This window comes from Sphaeramia orbicularis, chromosome 4 (genome assembly GCF_902148855.1).
Source record: "Sphaeramia orbicularis chromosome 4, fSphaOr1.1, whole genome shotgun sequence".
Lineage (NCBI taxonomy): Eukaryota > Metazoa > Chordata > Actinopteri > Kurtiformes > Apogonidae > Sphaeramia > Sphaeramia orbicularis.
In genome coordinates this window covers 50,766,764-50,788,565 of record NC_043960.1, presented here as the reverse complement: position 1 = coordinate 50,788,565, position 21,802 = coordinate 50,766,764, and the positions used below count along the sequence as shown (strand labels likewise).

At 40.5% G+C, this 21,802-nt stretch overlaps 1 protein-coding gene across 3 annotated transcripts in view; it reads right to left on the bottom strand.

Annotated features, from left to right (window-relative positions):
• The window catches only part of rnf220b (ring finger protein 220b), a 50,160-nt gene extending 29,999 nt beyond the window's left edge, over window positions 1-20,161 (bottom strand). For all 3 annotated transcript variants that reach the window (XM_030132096.1, XM_030132097.1, XM_030132098.1), the window contains exons 1-2: window positions 19,806-20,161; window positions 17,982-18,593 (exon numbers count right to left, since the gene is read on the bottom strand). In XM_030132096.1, coding sequence (XP_029987956.1) covers window positions 17,982-18,573 — 592 coding nt within the window. In that variant the 5' untranslated portion in view covers window positions 18,574-18,593; window positions 19,806-20,161. The remainder of the gene's footprint in view (window positions 1-17,981; window positions 18,594-19,805) is intronic.
• Between the last annotated feature and the right edge of the window lie 1,641 nt (window positions 20,162-21,802).

Genomic DNA, 21,802 nt, shown 5'->3' with positions numbered 1-21,802 from the left:
TGCAGGGGAGACACAGTGACGAACGTCCCCCAGTGACAAACCTGAACATACGCTATAATTCTGATTGACATGGGGAGCCTCAAACAGCTTTGAATGGCAGGGGAAGCAACCATGCAAGGGCGAATGTGAAGCTTGTTTTTGCAGCAGTTGGCTCTGTTTTCCCTGCGTTCACTGGCAATAAAGTGCTGAGACTACTCACTCCAACTGGCATCATTATCCCAATCATCAAACAATTCTCTAAGCACATCAGAAATCCCTCTATAAAGATATAACAAGCACAGACTCTATATAACCAGTAGGCATGTAGAGAATGGTGGAGGGAGTAAAGTTAACGCTTGACGGCTAGTGCTGTAGTGCCTGGTTGTGGAGGCAGGTCCTTGGCACACTTTCACAGGAGATGGAGAGCTATAAAAGCTATTGGCTCCTGCCACACCTGTACCCCACCCTATCCCAGGGCCTGCTTCCTATTTAAAAGCATCACATGCAGGATATTAGTCAGGGGTTTTTGTCGTCTGTGAGGTAGAGCTAACCTCTGAAGCAGAGGGGGGAGAGGGGAAAGTATGCAGGCCGCCGTTTGTTTTTTATTGGGGAAATAATGGCCTATTGAGAGGTTGGGTATTTAATGAGCAACATAATAGGCCCTGTAGTAACACATCTGCTATAAGCGGAGTCATTTCCTTAGCTTTCAAAGTGTACTTCAGCCTTTGAAACACTAAAGTCTACTTGCCTTTGACTTAGTACCACTAAATACCTGCTTTTTATTAATTGCAGAATTGCTACAGCAGTGATATATAAAAAGACAAATGTGCTGCTGCACTCGATGTCCAGTCCTAACAATGTTCAGCGGCTGATGAAGGTACACTTCCTCTCCTGACTTGACCTCAAATCTCTCACTGTCCAATCTAATTCCAGCATCCTTCAAAAATATCCCTCCCACTCTGCAATCAATTGTGTTTAATGTATTAAAGACACTCACCACAACCACCGCAACCTTTGGCCCTTGCACAAATCAATGCCTCGTTAGAGCACTAATGATCATTCATTGACTAATAAGATCTGTATCAACCTCTTGTAGAACATTGATTGGCCTTTGGCCTTTCTGGTGCTCCGCGCATTACATGGAGCCTCAACAGGCAACGGGAGATGGCAGCTGTAAGTCCCTGGGAGTCAGATGATGAAAAAGCTCCTGGTGGGAATGGACAGGAATCCTAAACCCCAAATAGACTCATTCCGAAGCCCCACAAGCCAAAGCCCTTTTCTTCTGGCCTACAGATCGATGGACATAACCTCTGTGACCACAGGTCAATCAGCACCCCCCCTCCCAGTTCTCTCCCTCTTCCTCTGGTTCTGTCTGTCTCTCATCTATTCCATTAGTCACTACAATTGTTCCATCAGGTGCTGGCGTGGTTCAGCATGTATGTGTCCAATCATCTCATTGATGGAGAGTGAACATGGTAGCTGTGCCACTGTGTCGCTGTGACCATATTTCCCTTCTCAGGACCTGAGGGCAAAGATCGAACCCTGCCTCGCTCCACCCCAACCAATCAATCTTAACCTCATTGAGATGCATGGCTCAATGATCTTTGATAGTGGCTTACAGATCAGAACGGCCAGAGAGGGAATGGAAGTCAGAAGGAAAATTAGGGCTGTCCTTGGGTATGGCAGTGATATGAGGCTATTTTCAAGGCACCTGTCAGTGAACCAGCAGCAGATCTATTTTATTTGTCTTAAATATTAGTCATTTATAGTCATACCTGCTGATAGGGCACATAGATATACATACATGTCTATTAGGCTACGTTTACATGTAACTGGGTAGTTTGGAAAACAGATATTTCCCCCTCCCCGTTTTCAAAAAAACTCATACACATGTGACCGTTTTCAGAAAAATCTTCGTTTACACAGCCCCATACATCTACACCACCAAGAGCATGCCAAGCCTGTAGATGGCAGTGTGGTGAGACGATCGAGTACCATTAACTAATAAGAATCCTGAAAAGAATCACAACAAAACGTTACTTCCATTAGTTGCACCTGTGATGCAAATGTATTTCCGTCGAAAACTCTGATGTCCTTTCGAAATCTCCATTTCCTTCTATGTACACGCAAATGCGAAAATAGAGATTTGCATTTATTTTTTTATTTATGCTTTTGATTTAAATAGCTATTACAGTGACTGACATAGCCTCATGAAATCGAAAACAGACATTCAAAAACATGAAATAAATAAATAAATATTTAAAGTGTAAAAAGAGATGATGAACTTGCTGCAAATATCACAAAATGTCTTGTTAAGCTCCTTCACTGTCTCCACTCTACAGACTCACTATAGTCCATTTTAGTCACCTCCTACTCTCTGCGCTCACATATACAGTTTTAATACAGCCAAATTCACCATGAAACCACACTATAGTGCCATACCATAAGTATTTTATAGTCACAATGTGGTCTGACAAAAAAAAATACACACTGTGCAGGTATTTCAGCTTTTTTGAAATTCAATTAATCAAGAAGCAACATTAAGTTCTGTCTGTCATGCAGTCGTACAGCTTCCATCAGAAGAAATCTGTCAAACAACAAAATCAGAGCTCAATGGACACACAATACAACTTACTGACAGATTAAATGTTTGGCTCTAAAGGCCCATGGCTGTATGATATATTCTCAAATAATGCTCTTGATCCTTGTGTTTCTGAAAACTGACTTACAGCAATAATAGTATCACTCTTGTATCATAAACCACGACACACACAGCCCCTACTATGGGCAGCAAAATGCCAAATCCACTGTGTGACATATGTTTGCTGACTGCTGTCTGTCAGAGTCAGTGCAGTTGTGTTGGATCAAACGGCGGCTGACAGCGGACAGCGATAAAGCTGCTCACCGGTGGCCTGTCACTCATTCTAATGCCATCAACCTGAACTCAGTAGATGCACTGAAATATACACAGATCCTCCTCTGTCACAGTGTATCGCACTGTCAAGAACTGAACCTGTCTCAACACACCTCAGGCAATCAGCTGACACGTGAGCGAAGTTCAAATAATTTTTGCCAGCAGGAAGAAGTTTCAACATGTGCTTTTTAGTTATTTTTTGCTACTGTTGCCTTGCCACTTTAATAACTGCAGTTTATAAGGATTTTCTTTTAGTTATAATATAGTCTTATCCAGCTGAAACACTTCGCACCATTCTCATTGGCATTTTTAGCAGCAATGAAGTGTTAATGAAACCAGCTGGCACAAAAACTGCACATTTGTGGAGTTTCAGTGAGTGCCTTCATTGAGAAGAACGTAACTCAGGAAAGTGTATATTAATATTTTATAGACTGTTGTGGTTGTTACAATGTTTTTTATGGCGGTCTATATTGGTCTTGAAGCAAAAATACAAAAAGAATTGTTATTAACATCTATACATTATTTCTGTCATGTCTTGTGTGTATGTTTGTGTGTCTATGTGCATCTGAGAGAGAAAATAAAAACATCAACAGGCTCTCAGACAGATCACCATCCCTCATTAGAGCCTAATTAGATTGTCTGCAAACACAGAGATCACTATTACCCGCACCGCTGATTAATACACATTAATACTGTCTCTGCCTCTCTCCCTCCTTCCCGTCTTCTCATCACCTCTCTCTCATTTTCTTTTCCCCTCTCGCTTTTTCTCTCAATTAGTGGTTAATAAGGAGAAAATGAGAGGATCGCTCTGTTGCTTGCATCGAGTACTCGACTTTTCCAGCAGTCCTGGACAAACAGTGCATCAGTGTAGAAGTCACTGAAGAGTTTAATTATGTCCCCACTCAACAACAATTACACAGCCCGGGAAAAGATTTCTTATTACGTATTAGATCTTTTGGTGAGACGTCCTCAGAAGGTTGTCAGCCGAGGAGAAGTATAACCTTGATCACCGCTGTAAACCTTAAGTCTTTAGCTTCTGTGTTTCTCTGTCACGTGGGTGACCTTCTATGTAAGATGTTTAGGTACTTAACATGGCAGGAGAAGGAAGCCAAAATTAAATCATTAAATCATTTGTAAGTTATGTTGTCTTATATGGTGAAATCTGTTTAGCAAAGTGACTCAAACTAAAGACTTACCTGCAGATGCAAAATACTATTTTTTTTTATTCTATTGCCCTGTCCACACTAATCCTGATATTTTGCTACACTATATATTTTTCTCTGTTAATAGACATGTTTTGCTCCTGTCTATTATGTGTTTGTGTAATGAAGCTGCACCTGAAATATTAAATCCAGGTGTATAAATCAGTGAATGATTTGCAGTAGATGGAGGTCAGCACTGGTACGTTTGGGAGACGGACCGTACCGGCATTATGGACAAATCCACATCATGTCAAGAAGCACTTCCACAACTACAACCAAAACTTAAGGAAACACAAGTTTACAACTGAACGACACCTTCATGACAGATTAAAGCCTCTATCCACTATTCCTAAATTCATTACATATAACAAAGGTAACTTGGTTTCCTGGATTTTTTCATATTAAACACAAGTCTACTTTTAAATACCTAACCATTTTTATTTTGAGATTTAAAGTTGAAGACAAATCTAAGTATTTTGATAATGATCTAGTTACTTTAATTTCTGCAATTTTGCAGCCAAGTTTCAATATGAAAGTTCATTCATTCATTCATTCATTCATTCATTCATGAGAGTTATCTGTATCAAATGTTTCTTTAAACCAATAATAATAATTGAATTTACATATGTGTATTTTAATAACTATTACAACCTTAAAGCCATCTAATCATGTGATAGGTTTGAAATGTGTTGGCAATCGATTCATTGGAGTAATTTCTTTATCAAAATCTTTTTCCTTCAAATTACACAGAAATGGAAAAACTCATGAACACATTAAAAAAGTCAGAAAAGGCATTAATGTACTGAACAATCACTATTTGTTGTTATTTGTAGGTATATTTTTGTGAAGATTTTGTCTTGTATCCCCTCACACACACCTGTCCCTCATACACTGATGGAGCAGTTGTTCATTATTAGATGCCATCCACCACAGGGAGCCTGAAACATCCTCAGAGCCAGCATTTGACTTCAAACAGGACCGATTGATCAAACAAGGCCCCGCATTAGGCTTCAATAATAATGCGCGCAGAGCTCCGGTCACAACTTGTCTAAATTTTCCGACAGTCTCATTGTGCACGCGTCATTAGAGATAAGCCATCTCTCCCTCGTACCGGTCGTCCTCCCGATAGCATCTGATACTGTCAGAAGAAGCTGTGTTGACCCATGTCCACCCACCTGGCACTCACTCACACACCTGTGTTTGGGTTAGTCACACTTCCTAAAGGATGTTATTGTGTCTGCCTGGAGGAGCTAACAATTATGGCAGATGAAGATGGTTTTATCTTCACCTAGTTAGATGCGGAAAGACACAGATGAATGAGCAGATTATCTGCAGTGACATAAACAGAGCTCAAGGCCAAGGAGACAGATATTACAATACCTACGCTTGCAGATTCATTGACTAAAAATGAATACTGAAAAATAAAATAAAAAAGTTTTTAGCATCACACAAGGTACTTGTTCAAATATAGAGGACATCCGGTAGAGTGAGTGACTGCATTAGATCATTAAAGACATGTGTAATACTGTGTCCACTGTAAGTAAAACCATTTGACCTGTTACTTGGCCTACTAATTTCAATAAGATTTTCCTCATCCAAAAGACATTTTTGAGAACACGTTTTGCCAAAGATGTGATTAACTGGTTCATCTTTACAGAAAAAACTAACTTCTATCAGTTTTTCAGGTGAGTTTTATACACATAAATATCTTTGACTCAAGTTTTCTCTAGAGTCTAGACATTCACATCTGTTCTACAAGACACTTGGAAAAACCATCATCTTTCATCTTCACTGACATATACGTACAGGGCCATCTCTTTGGAATCTGCTTCAATGAACATTTACATTATCGTTATTCACAAAAATCATCTCAAAAGGACACATTTTCTGCTCAGTTCTGATTTCTCACCTGATTTTAATGAATCTCATGAGCCATTTATTAGCTTCCAACCCCTCCTGCACAATGTTTAAATTAGTTAAATTGTCATTCTTTGTACTGTCTGTGTAAAGTGAACTAAACTAAACTGCAGTGTCAGTGCAGATAAAGTGATATAATACACTTAATTGTGCTGATATTTAGATGTGATTAAATGTTGTGTTCCTTACTGTTGCACTCGAGTGTGTGATTTTAGAAAAGTGAGCAGTAAATACTGCTTTGAAAGTTTCTTTTGTGGCAAAAGGGTAAACAATCCTGTGTGGTTTCCTGGCACCGTGGTGACTCAACTCTGAAGCCTTGTCAACCCAACGACACACCGTGCTTTACTACGACACTTTGAGTGGATGGATGAGCCTCCGCATTAGACTGGAAATGGCTGCCACTGTTTTAATGGCCTGTGTGTGTGGGTTTGGGCATCATTTCCACAGTGATGCCTTAGCGAGTACAGTGGCAGGGCGAGCCCCTGCCAATCTGCCCCTCTGACCCCCCCCATCACCAAACACAGGGGAACAAAGAGCCCTGTGGCAGCGCCAGCGGGTATAGATCTTCTCTCCTGTGTTCTCACTCAGCGGGGTCACACTGGAGACGGTCACAGTTCAACCTCATCTTCTTGACTGAGCTTTGAGTCGTGGCTAATGAGACTGGACCCTCTCCAGTGGGCAAGACCTGGAACCAGGCCACTCACACCCCAAACACTGTCCACTCTAGTACCAGGAAGAACACATCAGATTCATTACATACAACAAAGGCAAACAGGATTCCTCTATTATCATTATTTAAAGACAGACACTGAGTCAAAGAGTTGGATGTGGATTGGACACTGAACACTTAAGTTTTAATCTTTACAATTAAAAGTCACACTAACACAATGAGCACATCAAATAAAACATGATAATATTGAAATAAAACCAGAAAACAATACTTTCAAGATAAATTTTGATACTTACTTAATTAAGAACAGTAATTAGTTAAATTTCAGTGCAAGAAATGTAAATATTCAGTCATTCATTCATCTATCAGTGGTTATTATTAACCCTTTAAGCGCCAAAGTCACAGTACTGCAACAAGCAACATGAATGAACAGAATGAAACAGACAGCTTTTTGAAATCTTGAAATCAAAATTGAGTTTTAAGAAAAAAAAAAAAACCTGGACTCTGGAAAACTCTGGAACCTAAATTGTTAATAATGAGTTCATGAATATTTTAATGCCTCCATAACAATCAAATATTTTCATAAATCCCTGCAATTATATGATATCTTTGATGGAACCACATTGTCAGTCTAATAATTGATTTGAGTAGTTTTTTTAAGAAGAAAGAAAAGCAAGACAAACACCTCAGATTGTAACTTGTAGGTTTTTTTTCTATTTTCTTTCTTCTGTGACATTAAAGTGAATGCCTTTGATACATTTGAGCCCAAAAATGTAAGGCAAAAGAATCAACAGATGAATCAAAAGTGAAAATAAACAAATGTGTCTGGTATGTGACAATGATATCAGACTATAATATGAACCCAGGATGTCAGCAGTTGTACTATCATAACATAATAAACCTCTGTTCAGAGACACTTGGGCAGTAAAAAACAATTTGCACTTTAATGTTTGGCTTCTAATGAAGAGGGACATGGACCAGTAATTATCCCACCCGCTTCCAATTCGAAGCAACGTGATTCAAAAAACATGCAGCCTTTAACTGTTGGAAACTTGGTAGTGATCATGGAAGAATTTTCACCATGTTTTGAACTCAATACAAAAAACATAAATACTACTTACTTGGTATCAAGAAAAATGCACAGATCACAAAATAGTTTTTAATGTGTATCTTTTTCCAACTCATTTTGAACTCATATAAAAGATAAAATAAAATATAAAAAGTCTGAGAAAATATAAAACATAAAATGCAGCAACTTTCATCTTTCTCTGCTCAGTTTCACTGAACCCAAAGTATCAGTGGATGCTCTGGCCCTTAACTAAACCACTATTGTTGTGATTAGATGTGATTTAAATGTGTGATCTACTTCACTGTTTCAGAAGGTGAACTTTGACACTTCCAATGTGAATCTTTGCTACAGTAGCTGCTTCTTGTGATATAATAGTGTCATTTGCATGGAAACAATCCACAGCATGTACCCCACAATCATTCAATGATTGATTTGTAATTTCACTAATAGGGTCGTGACCGAGACAATAGGATGTGTAAAGCCGAGTCTCTGCTCTTACTCAGCCTGGCAGCGTCACAGCGGGCCTGCAGAGCGCTGCCTGTGTGGTCTATGGGGACAATTAGCACAATCTCCATACTAATGGCTGCCTGTAATGGATACTGCTGAGCTTGCCAGCCACTGTGTGTGTGTGTGTGCCTGTGTGTTTGCATATGTATGTGTTAAGGAATGTTTGCATATACGCGCATACACTCCAGTGTGTGTGCGCACGAGTGCCTTCCTGTGTGTAGTGTAGTGTCCGAGTTCAGAGTGTATTAGTGCTTTCTAACTTGTGTAGATGGATTTAAGTGTGTGTCTGCCTCCCAGTGTAGCCAGTAGCCCATATTTTACTGAAGTGATCCCACCCCCCACCCCCTTTGCTTGCGGCTCTAACCCTGATCGGCGGCCACTCATTAGCACCATAATAAAGAGTTGAGACGACACGTAAAAGGTTATATACTGCTGGACTGCTGTTTTTCTACCAATTATCAGGCTTGTGATTTACAACCCAGACTTAGTCCTATTCTCTGAGGAGAATTGGGGGAGTGTTTACACCCCTCCACAGCGGGGTGAGGGGTCAATCCTGGCAAACTTTGACCTTTAACATAAGGGGTGCACCGGCACTGATGTTCCAGTGCTTTTTAAGCAACTAAATCGATCAGAGGATGCATATGTAAGTAATCTGTCCTGTTTCCTGTGCTTTTTAGGATAAAAGTCACGGGTGCACACCCCAACAACGGGCTGCTTTTATTGGCATTTTCAATTTGTGCACAAAAAACAGTGATAACAAGGATGAATCAGTTACCAAACACTACTGGATGGAAGCATATATCTTTTGTCAATTTTCTGAAAATTTGGTATACTTACATGGAAACCCGCCTAATACAGAACTTTTTCTCTCTCTCTGTCAATACTCTGACAGCTCCTTAAAGATTCTCTGCTTTTTTATTATTTTAGAATTACAAAACAATGCACATTCGACAATGTGCCACAGTTCTAAAATCCTGTTTATGAAAGCCATGCAATTGTTTCAAGATGTCATGCGTTTGAGAGGTAAAGCTATCACGCCTGGTGTGCGTTTGACGTACAGTGTTGGCTTTTGTCAAGCTTCTTCCACAGCTGGGAGACTTCCAACAAGCACAAGTGACATGCTGTAATGAGGTCTGCATGTGACACTATGAAAACACACATATATAATATACAGTGCATGTATATATTTGTATGGGTTCCTGGCTACCATCCAGGCGTGTGAGATTGGTGTGGTCTTGCTGTCTGTCTTCTCAGCAGCATATGTTTAACCCCAGCATTTGGCCTTCCTGCCCCCTCTATCTGCCCGGCTGATGTGTTGGGCTTCAGGACCAAGGATGTGAGTCTGGTGTGTGTTGTGTGTGTGTTATTTCTTGTGAACATGTGATCCAATCTACAGAAACACCCCCCTCCGCCTTCAGCCGAGCTACTCCTCACAATCACACACACACACACACAGCGGGGTCTTTGATGTGAGATCAGAAGCAGCCGTGATGCAGGTCGATCAGGTGTGCACAGAGAGGAGGAAAAGAAGGGAAAAGATAGCCTCTGTAAAAACAAGTCTGTTGTTTTAACGACCCCTGGGCCATGTACTCATTATGACCCTCTACGTCTGCTCTACACTCCAGACGCCCTCTCTCTCCCGTTTCTCTTTCTGTTTCCACACAGAAGCACTGCTGTTCATGTGGGCTGAGCACAGTAGGAGATGGAGGCAGAGGCAGCAACTACAAGATGTGTTATGACTCATGTTTCAGCAGCAGAACATTCTGTTGACCGTCTAACTCTAACAGGTGCTGATGGTCACCGCAACCCCCCCGACACACATACAGATACACACATAGATCCCACTGCTACTGTAAAAGCCTAGTGCCAGACTTATAGAAATCCTGTCTGTCTCTGACACGCCGTGTGGTCCTCAGCCTGACATTGTGCCTGCACAACTTTTTTGAAGACGCACAAAGTCTGCATGGAAGCAAAAACACACTCAGATACATACACACTGCCCACACATGATGCAGTCGCAAACGCAGCACAAGCAGTCAGACCACACTGTCAACCTTTAACGGTAGAATACATGAGGAGAAAACCTCCGTGTTAGCTCTTTTTTAGCCTTTACAAGGAAGGGGAACAGAGGGAAAAGCTGAGAAGAGTTTCCCCTCCTGCCAGGATGAAAGCCTACTTTACTTGGAGAACATTAAGAGAACAAACTACCATCACAACAGGAGGGGGAACAGTCAACTGCAGCGGGCTTTCACATCAAACACAACCACCATTAATATTGTAATGCTTCCTCCTGGAGGGTTTGAAATCAAGAACAGGACAACCAGTGTGTCCGGTAAGAGCCAGTTACAGATGTGACAGTACACACAGTTACAGCATAAAAACTGCACAGAAGAAACAACCAAAGTCATTCAGCCTAACATTTCCCATCACTCAGTGCCTGTGATCACCATCAGATCATTTTCCATCGCTAGAGTGGTTGAGAATTTTTTTTTTTTTGTGTGTGTGTGTTTAGGTTATATGTTCTTCACATTGTTGTTGTTTATTTTTTTTATTTCAAATTTAAAACCAAAATCATCAAAGAAAAACTAAGAAAAAAAAAAAAAAACACATTCAAAAAGGAGCGGGATGAAGTGCAACTTATATACTCCTGCCCCCTTATCCCATCTTTTTCTACTGGCCACAAAGTCCCATGCCAGCTCCACAAAATAACTTTAAAATATTACACAAATCAAAAATAAACTCTGTCCAAGCCTATGTACATGATATATATATATATGAGTGTTTGTCATGTTCTAACCACAAAGAAAAAATTAAAATAAAAAAAAAAACAATAACTTCTGGTTTCTTCAAATAAGTCAGCCTTTAAACTGAAAAAAATAATTATCTAAAATTTATCAAGTGATATAAAACTTTTGAAGAGGGGATGAATGAATCCGTGGCCATGACCGATTAACATTGCAGATATTAACATTTTTATATTTAGCTATATTATTAAAATCTGCATCTGATAAAATAAATAACTCATAACTGTCCTATTCTTTGGTTCTGATCAAGCAGCACACTCGGGATAGTCACATCTCTTTGGTCTCTGACAAATGATAAAATGAGAAAAGAATATTTATTTTTATTTATTAATACCGATTCAATGTAAAGACGGACAATAAAAGTTGCAGAAATATTACTGAATTGTTTTGACAGTCAGGATTAAAAGAACAAAGTTTTGTGTTGAAAATAGTGTGTATTGGTTCAATATAGAGATCGACTGATGGTGGATTTTTTTCAAGGCAGATATAATAATAATGGTTTGGAGGAGGAAAAGCTGATCTGATTTATCACCACATATCGCAACCAATTACAAAAACTATCTTTAAATTTATTAGATACTAAATATACTGTTGAATTACATCTAAAATAGTACATATTTAAATACATCTGGATCACTGAACATAAAACTAATGAACATCTGCGCACTTCTAAGAGACCTTTTTTTCTTTTTTCTCTCAAAGTCAATCTCAGTTGAGAAGACAAATATTAGCTATTAAACCCAAGTTCTGTCAATACTGATAGCCTGTAAAATATCTTATCAGTGCCAATTAATCACTCTATCTCTAGTCCCAAACTTCAGATATCAACTTCCTTAATTACAACTAATAATTTTTAGTATTTGCCCTGAAAAAAGACACCTACCCATCCCTGATGTCTGCTTTTGCTTTAGCATTTATTTATATTATTTTCCAGTTTTTTTCAGACCTTGAAGTGGTTGTGAAGGGGAAATTAAAGTCCGTTTCTTATTCCTCATATTTGTATGTCTGTATCTAAATCATCATAAGCTATGTGCTACACGCTTCATATTTTTTCCCTTTTACCTAACAGGTAACATTTGTCCCAGGTGTGCATCCATGTTTACACTTTCTCATTGCTTCATCTTTCTCACCAAAGTTTGTTCATGACAAATTACTCACACGCAACATCACAACCAAAACGGGTTCATAGAGAGCACAGTAAAAGCATGTGGTGTGTGTGTGTGTGTGAGGGTGTGTGTGTGTGTGTGTGTGTGTGTGTGTGTGTGTGTGTGTGTGTGTGTGACTGCTGATGCACATGCAAGACTGGCTGATAAGGAGCGTACACCCTGGGAAAAATAGTGGCCAGCGGGTTATATATGCGTATGCATGAGCATCGAGTGATTGTTAGTGATCCCCTGTGGTCCGCCGGTGGGATGTGAACACTGTGTCTTTCAACGGGAAGCCTCATTCAATACACGCTCCTGTCAACATCAGCTACAGCGAAAACATAGTGTGCAAACACCCTCACCTTTATCAAATCAGCGCACACTCAAAGTATACAGCAAGTATACATCAGAGTGTATATCAGAGTCATGTCAATATAATGCACAAACACATCCCCAGACATGGGTTTCAGGATGTCAACTGTCTAATATTGGTTTTTAATTTTAATTATATAAAGTACAGCTGGACAATAGCGTGCTTCATTCTATATTGTGATGATTCTAATAATAACAATATACATTTTTCTCATGTCTTTAAAGTTTACTTCATGGACATTCTCGGAAAACTTAATGCTTTAATGTTTTTTTGTTTTACTTCATTTTACTTTTCTACAATAGTTTTGAATGTTTGTTATGGTCACATCTTGGCCATAAAGAAGAGTTTAAACCCACAAGTAACCATTGTTTATGCCTTTATGCACATTAACTCACATCAACTCAGATAGCATTCATGTTTGTTTTGTTTAAATAAAGCATAAAAATAAGCACTAAAACACAAACTCAGGGATTACAAGTGTGTTTTCATCTTGTTACATCTTCGTCTTCACCCTGTTGAATCTTGTACATCTTTTTCATCTTGTTACATATTTCATATCATTTTCACAGCATTACACCTTTTGAGTTATCATCATCTTGTTACATCTTTTACATTGTTTTCATCTTGCTGGGTTCTGTACATTGATTTAATCTTGTTGTCTCTTTTATGTAAATTTTGTCTATTTATTTTACATTATTTTTTGTCTCATTGCATCTTCTTCAGTGTGTTTGTCTTCCTGTGTCTATTACATTGTTTTCAAAAATCAAACAAAGAAAAACTGAACTAAAAACTGTTGTGTCACAAAACCAGTCACTACAGGTGTGATTTCATTTGTTGCATCCTTAAAGTCCTTTTTCTTGTTATTTCTTTCACATTGTTTTTGTCTTTTTATTTCCTCTGTAGCATTTTTGTCTTCTGTATTATGTATTGCATAATTTAAAAAAATCTACATATATAGAAAATGTAACAAATGAAGAACTAAATCACAAAATTAAGAGCTCATTTTCAATTTGTTTTCAACTTGCAAATTTTAAGAATAATTTAAAACCATTAATAACCATCTGGTTTCCTCAACTTTCACTGAGAACTGAAAATCTGCCTTTAAACTGTAATGATTTTTATCACTTTTATCATGACAATTATTACTATGGACTGATTTAAAAATCGTAGTAAAATTTTTCGCTGTATCACCTAGCCTTAATATAAATACTCATATCTGAGTGAAAAGTGATGCTGGCTTTAAAAGTTCACCCTTTTTTCATCTGACAGCTGTTAAATACTGACCAACGTCAGACATAGATTCACCTCAGACCTATGAACACTGTGTCTGGAGAAAACTTCAGTGGGAGATAATCCATGTGCCAAATCTAAGATGAATCTATGTAATATTGATTCTGCTCGGGCGCCGCAATAGTCTGCTAACAACCCATGAATAACCGAGCGTGGAGGACACTTACACACTAAGAACATATGCCAGAGCATCTTCAGTTTGTGCTATGCTCAAATGTTTCCTGACTATTAACTTCCTGTGGTATCAGGTAAAGATTTGTCTGGTGTTTACTGCAAGTGGCTTTGTACCATAGTAAGAGAAGTTTGTCAGGGTTTAGTTCAAGTCCAGACATCTAATGTAATAGTCAGTACTCACCATGACTTTATAACATACTAAACATGAGTGTTAAGAAGGGCGTCGTATATGGACACTAAGAATTAAATGTGTGGTAAAGAAGCACAATGTCATACGAATTATGACCTGGATTCACCATGTTGAGCATACAGAACCAGTTCTGACAAATCCACATGCCTGAAAATGTCTGTGCATTGACCAGACACCTCAACGTGTAGTAATATTTCCTTTTACAGTCCCCTTACGACTACTAAATATATCTTGAATTATGATATATCTCTGTAAAGATGTAGAAAACAGACATACAGAGACGCTACAGCTGAAATACTGAGAAAAAGCTCATTTTGAATTCATGCAACACAGGTACTGTTTCTGACAACTGGCTGCTTAGTTTAGTTCATTGCAGTTTATTTTTGCACCTTACAGTTTAATTTGTCCCTGTTTTGTATCCAGGTCTGTTTGTCTGTTTTTATACTTCTTATTTAATCAATCAATCTATCAATCAATCTATCAATCTATCTATCAATCTATCTATCTATCTATCTATCTATCTATCTATCTATCTATCTATCTATCTATCTATCTATCTATCTGTCTATCTGTCTGTCTGTCTGTCTGTCTAGTTTCTTAGAAAGTACTCAATTTTATCTGAGCTATATCAAGTCTAAACTGGTCACAACTATACTGTACTTGGTTGAGTTTTTCTTTCTATTTCAGCTGTAGTTTCTTTGTCTTTATACTAATTTACCACCTGTAATTACCCAACTATATGCCATAATTTACAATATATTTCCTAGGTAGACACTTAGTAATTAGGAGCCTGTAAAAGGAAGGATTAACCAAAAGTTTTTTTATTTAAATAAGCTGATAAGATGGAGGAAGAGAAAGACAAACTGCAAGGCATTGATTCATTAGCTTTAACAGCAGTAATAGTTACTAACCCGTGGTGGTTTGTCTTTCACTGATCTTTTCATCCACTTTGCAGGTGATCTTTACCAATCCTAGCCCAGTGGCGCTCAAACATCTGCTTTCACTTATCACAGCTCTCACTCAAAAAGAAGATACAGATGCACAAATATCTACACTCACACACATACAGCACTGTCAGTATGTGGCCTGAGTGTGTGTTTTGCCACTCTGCTTCTCCCGTTTCCCCAACTCGTGTTTCTGGTAAAGGCCCATTTTAGTTCCAGCTCAGGCCTGCAGCGGAAATCATCTCCCTGAGGAAAATAAGCATGACTCGCTCCAGTGAAGACATCTGCCCTTTGAAAGCAAGCGTGGCTGTTTGAACAGCTGTCAGAGCACCAGCGTACGTCTCAGACCGTTCCCTGATAAAACAGAGGCAGGTCTGGAAAGGGAAAACCGACAGAAGAAAGACAGCGAATTGGCAGAAGGCGATGTCCAGCGGCGATGATACACAAGGCAAATGGTAGCGGTTTATTGTTTAGATTGACATGGACCTGTGAGTTGGAGACACTGTGGCAAAAAGGCTCCTTTATTGTTCATGTCAGGTATCCTCTGAAGGACATACTTTCCTGTGGTGGTGAGTGAAATGATGATCAAAAAACATCTACCCAAAAAAAAAGGAGAAAAACTTACTGTAAATGATTTACTTACAAAAAAGACCTGAGCATCAGCATCTCACTCATCTTCGTGCAATATTCAACAAAGTTTAAGTTACCGAATGCACAACGTATTTCTCTCATCCTCTGCATTGCATCAGTCTTAAATATTTCAGACATTAGGTTCTTAAAGTCTGGTAAACATTCACACTGTCTTCCAAATATAACTATTGCGGGTAACTCATTTATCAGACGGGTATTTGTTTGTTTACCTACGTGACAAGTCAAGTCTTAGACCAGTGCATTGCTTAAGGGCAGTAATGGAAGTATTTCCAATATAAATGTGTTTGGGATGATATCCACATTCTCCACATAAGTTCATCTCTTTTATGAAGAAATGTTCAAAAGTATATTTCAGTTGTGTACGGTCCACTTTGTGCTTTGAGTATACACTTTGAGTATTTGCATTGCCATCTCTGCTGCCAGCACAAGAAGATTTCAAGCTTAACACTTAAGACTTTTGGTCCTGAAGTGACTGTCTGTTACCCAGTCAAGAGGAACAAGTGTATGTCAGACTCAGAAAAGTGCCGGGAGCTCAATTGCATTAAAGCTCTTAGTTTGCCTGAGCTCCAATCTAATTGGATAAAGCTGGAAAAGCAGCTTCCAATGGGTGCCAATCCATTTTTTGTCTTCCAAACTCTTTTTTTTTTTTTTGAGGAAAGATGGTCCCCATGTTCTGTTCTACCCCGTCTTTTGTCCTTGTCAACATTCCCCAAATGAGATTCCCAAAATCAGGAGGTGAGGGGAGCGACGCATGCACGAGTGCACAGAGCAAACATTGTCAGACAGACACACCTCTCACACCAGCGTGCAGCCTGGCATCTCTTCCTTTCTCGTCCTTATTAAAATTCCATATTGAGATTCCTTCCTGCCACTCCGCCTCCCTGGCCCTGTCACTCAGCCACCACCACCGACAAAAAATCAGCAAGTTTCAACAAAGACGCACACACACTCACACACACACACACATATGTAGACACACACAATCCAAACTTTTCTTAAGACAACTCGTCCCTGCTCCCGCCCTTTATGTGTGGGATGAAAGTTTCCTTTAGGTGATATGTATGAGAGCACGTATGCGCGCATCTCCCTCCTTGCCTTCGCTCTCCATCTCTGCAACCCCCACCCCACCCCTCCCCCTCCCCCTTCTCATTGTCATTATTTTCTGTGGTGTCCCCCTCTGATCTGCCGAGCCTTTGGGTGCTCTCCTCTCTCTCTCTCTCTCTGTCTTCCTCTGGTCTCTTTCATCTGTCAGGCGCTCCTCTTGGCGACCGCCACTGAGGGGGTTTGATTTCCCATCATGCCTAGCATTGCCTCACTGACTGTGCGGTTCTCACTCTCCCTCCCTCTCTTCCCTCTGAGGCGAGTGTTGTGCCCCCGCGTCGTTGGGCAATTATCCCCGGGAGTAATGAGGAGCGTGTCTCCCTCCGCTCCACGCTGACTGACACCTCTCCCACTCATTTGTCAACAAATCAGACGGCTGGTGTGGGCGGCCATATTGAGCTGAGGGTTGTCGTTGGGAAACTCAGGCTGAGGCGCATCATCGCATCTCTCTCTCTCTTTTTCTCCATCGTCCTCTATCCCTTCCTCCTTCGCTCCCTCTCTATCTTTGCCACCTCGTTATCTCTGACAAGGTGTCATTCGTTCCAACTCTCACTCCTCCTATGTCAGCCCTCCATACGCTCCCATGTATTTGTGTTCCTCAGCCGCCAAGAAAAACTCTGACTTCCAATAGGCCTAATGGTCATATGTGGCTAATGATCACTAAGCTGAATAAGTGACACTATTCAATTTATTTGTGTCAAAGTCGGTCACAGGCGGTCGCTGTAAACACTTTGCCTGACTAGATGATAAAGACTAGAGTGCAAGAGGGGAATATTTTCTTTACACAGGAAAAAGAACGCTGCTTTCATTTTGTCACCTTTAGTTGAAGCAACTGTAGAGGATGTGATGAAATCTCGTCAGCACTGTCATGTCCAGGTTAACAAAGCTCTTTGATGTGCCAATTAAACTCAGGTTGTTCATATTTTAGAGATGTGAGGTGAGTGACTGTGTGAGTTTTAGATGTACTCATGTTTACACACCTGATCACGTGTCAGGCCTGTTTCCTGTGTGACTTGAGTGTGTACTTGAGTGTGTACTTGAGTGTACTCACTGTGCTCCTTGCGCTCCTCTGGGCTGGATGAAGCCTCTCCATCAGACAGTAGGCCGGACATGGAAAACAACTTCCTCCCTGTGTCCTCCCCTGCCTTAAGGGATCCCCCCGGGGAACTGAAGTCAAACTCTTTCCCCTCTACCTCAGGGAAGCAGCTTTTCAGCCTTTTGGCAGGGGTGAAAGCTGACTGGTAACCCCCAGAATCCCTCTCCTCTTGTGTGGAGGAGAACGGTCGGAAGGCTCCCACCCCGCTGTGGTTGAGCATGCCCAGGGTGGAGCAGTCCAGGTTTGGGGGGGTAAACTGGGGGTGCAGGTGGAGCAGGGAAGCCGGGAAGTCTCGGGAGGGAAAGGTGCCAGACATTGGGCCCTGGCGCTGGTACATGGACGTGAAGGTGTAGGAGGCCGAGGGGAAAGGGAGGTGGAGGTCCTTCTCTACTGAGGTGGGAACGCCGAACGGCCTGGGTGCCTGACAGGGGACGGAGGCATCCCGGCCGGCCTCAGCGGTGGAGGCAAGGACCATGAGGGCGGGGGAGGCCAGTGGAGCCGGCAGGTAGGAGGGGCTGTCCATCTTGAAGGGGCGGTGGAGGTCCATTCACCTCCTTGTTAGTGGTCCTGAGGAGACAGACGAGTGGAGAAGGGGCTCAGTAAGAATAAAAGCACAAAAACAGGACTTTGAAATAAATAATATAGAATTTAATAAGTGCTCAAGTTGACAGTTTTACTCTATAATCTGAAAAACAAACGTCGTGTATTTTCTCACATCATTAAAGAGTTAAAATAATTCATATAAACTACTTAATGAACAATTTCTGTCTATCATTTGACTTTTAAGTGTTTTATCATCCTTGCAAAAATTCTTCACAGTGTTGATTTCTTAATTTTGCAAAACTCATGTAGACTTTAACGTTTGGATTAAATATGAGCAGAAACGGTTAAGGAGGCCTGTAAACAATTATATCGGAATAATTTGCCAAAATCACACACACGAAAACGTCTGCTAAAAATAAATTTAAGTGGGGAAACCTTTCTCTCTTTTTCACGTTAAAACTGTTCGGGAACGGGCTGGTTTATCTCTTCTTTGTGATGAATTAATTGTCGGAGTAGGTCTGTAAATTGTAAATCAGGCTCAGTGCGTCCAGTAAAATAAAATCGGTGGTGGGTCTGAAGTGTAGATATAGAAGCTGTTCAACATGACTGATTCAGTTCTTAAACAACCACCGGCACAAGAACATAAAAAATAAGGATGTAATTAAATGTAGTTTATTTACAATTAGATGCCTGGGGTTAAAATATGCAATGGTGAAAAAAGAAAAAAAAAACGTAAAATTGTTCATCAAAGAAAATTAAAAATAGACTATAAAAAGTTTGGAAAAAACAGAAGTGTGGAAAGTTTTTTTTTTTTTTTTTTTTTTTTTTTTTTTTTTTTTAACAGAATCTTTCTTTTGCCAATATCTGTTGTTAAATTGATGTGGATTCCAAGCAAAGTTGCGTGTTTTTTATTCAGCTTTTTGTCTTTTAACCTATTTTCCTCAGCAGATCAGGTTTGTAAGCAGTTTGTTTGCGCGTTAACTATTTACGCGCGCCTTGTTAAAGAAAACGCAAAGTATTATACATACAAAATAAATGTGTTCAAAGTCTTTACTTTGCAAGTGTGCTCCACAAACAGTTTCGCAGGGCTACACACGAGTTTTCCCCACTTATGAGTAAGGAAACATCTCTTCCACCGAGCTTCACACCCGACACAACACATGGCAATCACACAACCAATTAAAGCAATTAAAACAAATGAAGCAGTAATCAGTTGTGTTATCAGCCGCTACTTACCCAGATGATGAAGTACTCACACAGATTTGTCACAGAACTCCCTTTCCTTCACTCTTCCTCTTCTTTCAACTTCTAATTTCAAGGACACGGCACTTTCTCCCGATCGCGCAGGAAAGAAAAGGGGAAAAGAACGCACGCACACACACTTTCTCACACACACGTGCAGCTGTGACGGAGTGTGAACCGCTCTCCCAGTCCCGATCCACAGTCCAGATGTGGAGAGTATGAGCGCGTGAAGTGGACTTTAGGAGGGTCTGGTGGTAGGAGTCGCTGCGTTCCACGGACAGGATCAGTGGCATCAGTGGGACTGGCTGCGGGTCGGTCCGCCTCTGCTGGTCTCTTCCTTCATGAGCTCCGTGGTGTGACAGTCGCCCCCCTCCATCCCAGCCCCCCACCCCTCCTCTCTCCCTCTTTTCCCTGCCCTCTTTCTTTGGAGCCTCTTTCCCCGTGCTCTGCTCTGTTCTCCCCTGAAGTGGCAACACTCCTCAGGAAATAGGCTAACGGGATTCACTTCTGACACAGGAAAAAGAAAAGTTACTGATAGCAGACTATACACCAAGGTACAATCCAGAACAAAAACTTCTAGATTACAACCTATAGTCTTATTGTCCAATCAGCCACTAAAACTGTAATATGACAAATGCCAGCATATTGCATTCACATACAGGTGAAGGATGGCTGTGTAACATCAGACCAAATGAAGACTTTTTACCATGTCAAGCCTAATCTCAGTTCAGTTGCTGCAACTCTTGCTGTCCTCTCCCTGTGTGTGTTGGTGTGAATGGCAGGTGATGGAGTCCTCCTCTCCTCTGTGGAGCACTGAGATACTGGTTCAGTCTCTGCTGGTGGATCAGGGCCCATATGTATGATTGACATTTGGGAACATTCCCTTTTGATGAGACACAATGCAAACCAATGGTAGTATTTGTCACAGATAATCTGCTTTCAACTCCAACACATTACACAGGGTGTAATATCTGCATTATTCATATCTGATTTCCAGCACATTGTCAGAAAGCACAGCTCAGAGCACCACAAATCAGCCCAAATCACTCTTAATTTGTTTTTATCGGTATTGGTATTGCTTAAAGACTTTTTGAAATAATGTAATTGAAATAATTCCTTATTCCCCGGAGCCAATCCAGAGGCTTTACACTGCTAATCTAATGTGACACGCAATTTCCGTCTCTCAGACGATTGCTTCCCCTCAGGTCCCTGTCTTTAATGAACAGCCATTTGGCTGTGAGCCTCTATGCACTCGTAAGTGTGTGTGTGTGTGTGTGTGTGTGTGTGTGTGTGTGAGGGTGTGTGTGTGAGGGTGTGTGCGTGTGTGCGTGTGTGTGTGTGTGTGTGCCAAAGAAAGTCCTCAGATAGGAAATGTGTGAGTTGGGAATATCGCAGCAAGGAGCAGAAGAGATAGGGAACAGGCTTATGAGGAGACATCAGTGAGCTCATGCTGTCAAGACATAACATACATGTCTATAAGATGTGATGAACACTTAAGAAAAGTATCATTTTCTGTATGTGTCCAAGTCTCCATTTAGTATCCTCAGTCTTTTAACATGAACTCTTTTCATGGAGCCCTTTAGTTAGGGTTATAATAGTAGTTGTGTAAGGTCGATATGCATGAGGAGATTTCATGTGAAAGGGAACATCTTCTAGTTTTTGTGTTTATAATATGGCTGGATTATAAAATAAACTTCAACTCCTTAAACAATTTCAAACATAACCCTAACCCTAAAACGGGTCACTTTGGGATGTTAACATTTTCTGTTGTCATTCTGTCCAGGACGCTTCTGTGATTGCTGTTTTCCTGTCACCTCCCAAACTCAGCCTGCTAAGGAGGTGGTGATGAGGAGGTGAGGGACCAGACAGCAGATGCAGACTTTTTACATGGACAAATAAAGAGTCCAGACTGACTCTGTTACAGTCTTTTTCCTAGGACCAACACATGTCTCCTTGTGACAAGCCAAGGTCATTACTAAAGTGAGCAAGCC